General features: G+C 42.1%; 1 protein-coding gene across 1 annotated transcript; it reads left to right on the forward strand.

Moving 5' to 3' along the window:
- Positions 1-307: 307 nt before the first annotated feature.
- On the forward strand, positions 308-7,611 carry dusp5 (dual specificity phosphatase 5). Its single transcript, XM_080445747.1, has 4 exons — positions 308-761; positions 2,618-2,760; positions 3,493-3,712; positions 6,783-7,611. Exons 1-4 carry the CDS (start codon positions 398-400, stop codon positions 7,205-7,207), a joined length of 1,152 nt encoding a protein of 383 aa, XP_080301873.1. The 5' UTR covers positions 308-397; the 3' UTR covers positions 7,208-7,611.
- Positions 7,612-8,868: the final 1,257 nt, after the last annotated feature.

Below are 8,868 nucleotides of genomic sequence, written 5' to 3' on the forward strand. Positions count from 1 at the left end.
AAAATGTTTGAGAACCACTGGTTTAAACAATAATTAGGAAACAAGCCACACATAAACAACTTACACTTTAGAAACAAGCCCAAAAAAAACGCAACCCGCAACAACTACCAATAATTTACAAGCAACTTTACAGAAAAACAAGCCCAAAGTCGCTTATAATAAGCGGACATGGCAACACTGGTCAACAGTGTGGGCAGGCTACTGTGAGCGTACCTTGCCCTATGTCCATATATGGTTCGTGACGTCACTCACCGGAGGTTCCATTCACATAAAACCGATCTGCACGGAATCCCCTCAGAGGAAATGAAGACACAGACACAGACTGAGCACTGTCTCTGCTTCGGGATTTAAGTCATTCTTTACTTAAGGCAATAATAAAACAACTTCCAGAGTCAAAATGAAGGTGTCAAGCATAGACTGCCGACGTCTTAAGAAGATCATAAGGAAGGAGTGTGGGAGCTGTCTGATTGTGGATTGCCGACCCTATTTGTCATTCACGAACTCTAACATCAAAGGCTCCGTCAATGTCAACTTGAACTCGGTCGTAGTCCGGAGGTCCAGGGGGGGACTGGTGCCTCTTCAGTTCATCATCCCGGATGAGAGCGACCTGGATCGGCTTCGAGAGGGCAGCATATCGGCGGTCATAGCTCTGGACGATGGGACGCCTCACTTGCAAAAGCTGAAAAAGGACAGTATAGCACAAATGGTGATCAATACTCTCTCGCATCTAGCCAGTGGGGCCAGCATCTGTTTCCTGAAAGGTGAGATCCTTTACTAAATTATATCAAAATATTGAGATATTAGGCCAAAACATTGAGATATTTTGGCCTACTACATTATATAAAAAATATTGACATTTTTGGCCTACTACATGATATCAAAATATTGAGATATTTTAGCCTACTACATTATATCAAAATATTGAGATGTTTTGGCCTTCTACATTAAATCAAAATATTGAGATATGTTACTAAATGCTACTAAATAGCCTATATTGGGTGAGGTGGGTTATGTTTCTGGCGTTTGTTTCATGGATTACTGTCTGACAGCTTATTTATTTCACAAGGTGCCACACTACCACAAGTTACCAAATATGGACTATGATATTAGCCTAGGCCCTAGATAGAATATTAATACGCGGCTTATGTGAAGCAATCTAATTTATAATGTAGGCTAGGCTTTGTAATTTTTTTTTATCGTAATCAATGTTCACATTTCAGAATCTTTGCGGATCTAATCAACTCGTTTCATCAGCTCCTTTTTTAACATTCTAGTTTTCTGGTCTGTGTGACCGTTTAGAACACTGTTTCCCTATCAGTGGGTCGGGCGGACCAATTTCTATGGGTCACGAGTAAATGTCAAGACATTAAAATTAATTATTATTTTTTCATGAATTAAAAAAAAATCTGTGAGTGTTCAAAAGAATTAAGAACTAAAACATAAATAAAACATCAGAGAAATTCCATAAATTAGAAAAAAAATGTTTAAGAAGTAGTGAAAATAGCCGATCTACAAGCTCACAACAGCACAAAGTGTCCATTGTGAGCTAGATCTGCTATTTTCACTAGTTTGGGTACTGGGCAAACATCTAATTTCTCTTTTGGGTCTTGAGCTAAAGAATTTGGGAACCAGTGACCACTGGTTTAGAAGCTATAACACCTTCCTTGAGAATGTGTTGGGTTATTATCAACCATTTCCTTGAGAATGTTTTGGGTTATTATCAACCATTTCCTAGAGAATGTGTTGGGTTATTATCAACCATTTTAGTGAGAATGTGTTGGGTTATCAACCATTCTAGTGAGAATGTGTTGGGTTATTTATTATCAACCATTCTAGTGAGCAATATCCTGCATTTTTCTCTCTGTTCTTCGAGAGATAAATGTAACTGCGTGCGTCAACGGAGTGGATGACTCAGTGCGCAAGGAGCTGGAGTGAGAATAAACAAACTGCAGTCCACTAGGCCTTACACACTGTTTTGGATATGAATAAATGTAATTTATTTATCCTGTCTTTAATCCACCACAAACTCTGACTGTGTCAAAATGCCAGTGGTGGACAAAGTACTCAAATATTTTGCTTAAATAAAAGTATCAGTGGGTAATGTATTTGTTTGTTTTGTAGTAGCCTAATAACAATCAAAATCTACTGTACAAAGTAACTAGTAACTAAAGTTTTCAAATAATTTTAGTGGAGTAAAAGTATAGGTTTTGCCTTTGAGATGTAGTGGAGTAGAAGTAAAAGTACTGAAAATTGGAAGTAGGCCTACTCCAGTAAAGTAAAAATACCTCAAAATTGTAAGTGCAGTACTTGAGTAAATGTACTTTACACCACTGCAAAATGCACTCACTTCCTTCTGGAACCGAGCTACGTCCTCAGGATATTGGCCTAAATGGATTACCGGTGCCTCCGTTGTGGGCACCAGTGATTAATTACGCATCTATAATCAGGTTATAAAGTCTATAATCCCACACAAGTAACGGTCCGTGTTCAGTGTGTTTCATAAACAACATTCACATGACATGGTATCTGGTGTCTGTTTATTACGAGGGACAGAGTTCTTCTTCTTGCTTATTTATTAAAGTGTCTTATTTAATGTTTTCGACCTTTTCTCACGCAGGGGGATATGAGAACTTCCACTCTCAATATCCTGAACTTTGCACTGAGGTGAAAACCATCATCGACCAGAGCGGAACTGAAACCGAGAAAAGAGTCAACAACCACTATGACAAGCTCTCTCACCGCAAACCAGATTATGATCAGGTATGGAAACGGAAACACCCATGCGACAGAACAGCCCCTCCCACTTTCTCACAGCACCAGTTTCCACTATGCATGTGTCAAAACATCTATATTTATTGCAATGGGCTTTTTTTATTCTTACAGGGAATTTCTTTTGGCTATAATTTACATTACTTGGCCAAACCACTATAATAATTAAAATATACTGAATACATTGTTCTGTTCATCAGAACATTTTCTCAAAACACACATGATATTCTCTGACCTTCACTGCTCGCCTGGCACCACAACATACTTTGCTTCAAAACGGAGAGGCCACTCAAAACCAGCTATCTGACATCAGATGGCCTGTAGAGAACCGCACTCTTTCATCTGTGACCTTTCCTGCGCCTCTGCCACAGCGCAAATGAAAAGCATGTGGCTCGTTCATATCACAAAGAACTGTTGTGTGTATGCCTGACATATCATGGGTTATTCTGCGTAATTGTTTATTTATGGACAAATCCATATCTTCAGATACATGCGTCTAGTGTGCTCTTGTCTCCAGTCAGTGCACATGATGTACCCCTCTGTGGGTTATTTTATTTGGATGGTATAGGATGTCCAGAGGCACAAGATTATATTATAATGCTAGATTCGTTGAGATCCGAGGTTCTGTATCTTATGTTACTGTATCAGAGATCCCATAATTATTAGCAGCGTGATTGTGATATGCTATTTCTTTGACACATCCTCCTTTCATTCCTCTCTTAGGGTACGCCCGTGGAGATCCTGCCTTTCCTCTACCTCGGTAGTGCCTACCACGCCTCCAGACAGGACTATCTCAGCGACCTTCACATCACGGCCTTGCTCAATGTTTCGCGCAGGGACCTGCAGCCGTCCAAGGGCCACTACAGCTACAAGTGGATCCCTGTGGAGGACAACCACACCGCCGACATCAGTTCCCATTTCCAGGAGGCCATAGAATTCATTGGTGAGTTGAGTGGAATACACATTGGGCAACTGGTGTTTTTTTTGTCACCGACTGTGCTGGGCAATCATTCATTGTTTTCACGGCTCGTTATTTGGGAGGGTTGCATTGAGGGATGATTTCATTTACATTCATTAGGGTCTGTTTTTAACACCTGTTAAACTATCATAATATGAGATTTCATGTTGTAAGCGAGTATACATAATTTCCCAGGTCAAATGTCTAGTTAGGCTGTAGTTCATCCTCTCTTGCTGTGAAAACAAACACATCCTCCATCTCCATAGAGAAGCACTCTTTCCTTGAATTACCTGGGGTAAAATACACAGAAGAGCTGTCAGTTAGGGATAGAGAGAGAGAGAGAGATAACCATAGATAGCTGCGTCTATTTTGAAACACCTCCAGTCTTAAAAATAATCTCCCTGCTTCTCTCGCCTACTGTTCCAAAACAGAGAGCACTCTGAGCTGTCACTATAATCAGTCTATTGCCTGCCTCCAATCACTCCCCACAAATCTAGCAGTCTGCTTTCATTCAGGGAAGCTTTGCTCTTCCCCTCACGTCACTCCCTCTTCCTCTTTAAGTTTAAAAAAGACGCTCCCATGTCGTCATCGCCTCCGAGGCCTAATCTCGCTAGCTTACTCTTCCGGGTGTGGCCATTAAGTGTGACAAGTGGGTGAGCTGTCTGTTAGTAATGACTGGGTGGAGGAGGAGGTTGGACAAAGTGACGCACACACACACACACACACACATACGTTCATGCATGCAGAGACAGAAATATAGAAAGATGTCGCTCGCTGTGGTTGAGTGGAAGTTGAAGGCTGACTGACACGTGAAAAACAACAACAACAGTGTTGCTCCTGTGGTTGCAGGTGGCATTGATCGACGGCCTTGTGAGATGTGGGCGAATGTATGTGTTACAGAGGAATGATAGGGAACTAGAGAGAGAGAGAGGTTGTGGGGGTGGTTGAATAGTGCCAACAAAGATGTACACAGTGCTCGTGGCTATTTTTAGCCAGGCATAGCAGAGTACAAAGTACACCCACGGGGGCCTTGACTGACCTGTATTGGGTGGCTGCTATTGTTGCTACTGTGCTTTGTTTGGGACTCCAGCCTACATTTAAGGCGTCTTTGTGTCAGACAGATGATTATGTAAGGCAACAAATTGCCCCAGTAGCGGCTTTAGCTTTCATGCAGAGTGCAGACAAGGCTTCCAAACGCTATTAACAATGCCAAATGATTTGAAATCCACCATACATAAAAATCCAAGATAGTCAACCTCCTGTCTCTGCATGAAAATCAATCAAAACTGAATACCCTCTGAGCTGTTGTGCGTGTGTGATATGTGGTTACGAAAAAAGAGAAATATTGATGTGCTTCTTGAAAAATGGCAGCTGAAGTGTGTCAGCGCACAAATGAGGGTGCATCATCTAAGGATGGTCATTAAGACACCCACCGCCTCTACTCTCCTTATGTCTCCCCTGTGTAGCCTACAGTATAACTCTCCTCCTCCACTCCAGATGTAATATTCATGATTCTTTCATGTCGTCTTTCAGAGGGACTGAGCTGTGAATTTTAGCACTGTACTTTCACCGTTTGCTGTAGCCTGCTGCAACCCTCCTGATTTCGTGTATAAAGGGGCGTGTGTATAGAGCCGGCGAGAGACGGCGCCTGATCCCATTGGTTCACCGATCTGTCCGTCAACCCCCGCCCCGTTAACACAACATTACGAGCGACGCCCACTGCACTCTGGTTGGTTGGGAAATGAAACACTTCCTCATACCCAGTACAGGCTATAGTTGGGCCAGGCTTTTATTTTTTAGCAAAACTAAGCAATAAAAGCCTGGAGATCGAGGCTAGTTTGCTGTGACTCAGGGCCAGCTGGCCAGGCGCTTGCTGTGGCATCGTGCTGTGTGTGTGTGTGTGTGTGTGTGTGTGTGTGTGTGTGTGTGTGTGTGTGTGTGTGTGTGTGTGTGTGTGTGTGTGTGTGTGTGTGTGTGTGTGTGTGTGTGTGTGTGTGTGTGTGTGTGTGTGTGTGTGTGTGTGTGTGTGTGAAATAGTGAGACAGAACTATACATTGAGACATTGATTGCCTTTGAGAGGTGAATTTGTCAGTGAGCTGAGTTTCTACAGGGTAAAGAGAGAGAGAGGCAAGAAGGCAGATGCATGGTGACGGAAAGAAAGAAAGACATCTTTTGGGGTGCACGGTAGCTTGGAGAATTAAAGGCACTATTGGTACCTCACAGTAAACTGAGCTAATACAGAGATGACAGGGGCCAGATTTATGCGTAGGCATTAGAACACTTAGACAGAGTGTAGGAGTGCTACATCTCTAAATTAGAGCACACATCTCTGTGCTACAGTGACCTCGCTGCAGCAGCGTCAAGCACCCCCTCAGGCATGTAGGAGAGACATTGTCTCGTGTACAGCAGTTCTCTGTGACTCACATAAGCCTCAGGGCTGTGGGACAAATTTATGCTTGTGTGCACATGATGTGTATGTCCTCGTAAACCTTATAAAATGGATCCTTCTGTCAGTGTGTGTCTGTCAGTGGATATAAAGTCTGCACGGACCCACAAACTAGACATTATAGCTGCACTGGTGTGTGTCAGAGTGTGTGTGTTTCATATTATAGCTGCACTGGTGTGTGTGTGTGTGTGTGTGTGTGTGTGTGTGTGTTTCGATGTGGGCAGTGTGACAGGAGAGAAATGAGTGGCATAGCGCTTGAAGGCAGTGTGTGTGGGCCTGATGAAGAGCCGGTGATTAGAGGCACTCCGAAAATTGAGTTTTTCATCTTTGCTGTCAGTCACAGCTTTAATACTCAGTCTCAAATATATTTTCTCATCCTTTGACACCCCGTAACTCGATTTTCAAAGTATCACGTTTAAATAGTCTATCTTTGAGGCTAGAATTTATCGTACATTTTGTCATTCTTTCTGACAAAGCAAAACACTATTATTTACAAATAATGTAAATGATAAATCTCATATTTACCTGTCAAGTGTAATCGTGTTTTTTTAATGATATTGTGGGGCAATTAATTAACAATATTATATTCTCTTCTCTTTGCCCTTTCAGATGACGTGAAGCGATCTGGTGGCAAGGTCCTGGTCCATTGCGAGGCAGGAATCTCCCGTTCACCCACCATCTGTCTGGCCTACATCATGAGGACCCAGAGGATACAACTGGAAGAGGCTTTTGACATCATCAAAAAGCGCCGCGTACTCATCTCGCCTAATTTCAGCTTCATGGGTCAGCTGCTGCAGTTTGAGTCTGAGGTCCTCTCCTCTGCCCCAACCCACCCCTCTACCCCAGAACCTGCTACACCCTGTGCCCCAGAGGCGGCCTCCTTTTTCGCCAATGACTTCACGGACGCTTTCAACACCAAGAACTTTGAGCCGTCCGTGTTTAGCTTCCCGAACTCTTTCCTGGACCCTCTGCCCTTGCAATCTCCAGCCCACCATCAGTTCGAATTGAGCCCAATAATAAGTGCACTGCCTTAATTAAGAGAACTGTGACTGATTGTAGACTTATTTGAAGAAGAAAAGAAGAAAAAAGATTACAGTACTCTTTGTTTGCCTGGTGGTCAAAGAAAAGATATCTGTAATAGAGACTGAGAAAGGTCAACATGACCATATTTAATAAATGGGACAATGGGACAAGTCTTAGAAATTGGTCGGTCTCAGCCATTGATGCTGTTGGCTTATGTACTGCATTGCAGTGATAAAACCACACAGCAGAGTGATTAAACTGCAATATAAATGCCTTAGGTTGATATTGTGATTTTCTTGCCTATTCACAAAGCCAGTCAGGCAATTTGAATCTAATTTATTTTATAATGATTGTCTGTCTGCTGTTTTATTTTATAAATGTGGATGTCAATAAATGTTTCCACCTCAATCATTAACTTGTTTTCATGTTCTATTTTGCCACAAATGAAATAATAAAGCACCGCACAGCCATATTAGTTGGTATAAAATAGTTACAGAGCATATTGAGTAAGTAAAGCAAACAGAAAAATAAGTGATAGTGGCTTGATATGGTGACTTGCTCCTGCAAAGATCAAGACAACAAAATAAACATCAAAACGTTCTAAAAGGTAGATTTTGAATACTAATGAGTGTGCCTTTTCTCTTCGGGTGAGCATCCTATACAGCAGGGGTGGGTCTTCAACCTTTTTCAGGTCAAGGACCCCTTAGCTGAGAGAGATGAAGCAGGGTCAGGGTCCCGGAACCCCCACTACATATTGTATAAAATGTTTCGTATTAAACCTTTTCATAGATTTCATAGATAGCTTCATTGACTTGTTTGACAGCACCGTCATCATCAGTGTATTTTCAGACATTTAAAAACTCTCTGTACTTAGTGAACTTGAACTCTGTACTTGGTCTGCACCTTTTCCCTCTACACCAAACCTCTTTGCCGAAAATAGCCGATCTACAAGCTCACATGTCGCAGCGCAAGGTGTTGTGAGCTTGTAGATCTGCTATTTTTGGCTAATGTTCACCTCGGAATATAGGGATGCTAGGGTTCAAGTGGTTAATGTAAATACAAATAAAAAGGTCCTCCTATCTACAGAAAGATTTGGGGGCCCCCCTGTGGTAACCCTGAGTACCCCCTAGGGGTCCCGAACCCCCTGTTGAAGACCCCTGCAAAACCAAGATGACGCCTAAAAGAGGCAACAGCGACACCTACAGTATGACCTAGAATTAGGAAACTAAGATCCACTATGCTGCTAGTTTTATGCTGATTTAAAACAACAACAACAACAACACAGAACTGGAATTTTCATGGGAAGTGAATAGCAATTCTATTGCCAAATTATGTATTATATTTCATATGTTTCTATCTGGACACGTTTATATTGTAAAACGTTTAGTGAATTTATGTGAGGTCGTCCAGTTTGGCGCCCAACGTTTCCCCCAGACCATACCAATTTAAAAACACGGGTGTTAATGATTGAACACGATGCTTAAGGCACAACACAATAACGTACTGAACATGTACGTAATTTAATCAGGTCATCATATACATAAAAACAATTATAAATGGTGCATTTCCATGTTTACGTATGAGTACGTGGCATAATTTTACATGGACATAAGATTGAAACCCCTGTTGTTAACTTAATGGTACAGTCCGTTCTTATCCCGCCCCCCCGGAC

Source organism: Gymnoscopelus braueri (genome assembly GCF_963280865.1).
Source record: "Gymnoscopelus braueri genome assembly, chromosome: 2".
Taxonomy (NCBI): Eukaryota; Metazoa; Chordata; class Actinopteri; order Myctophiformes; family Myctophidae; genus Gymnoscopelus; species Gymnoscopelus braueri.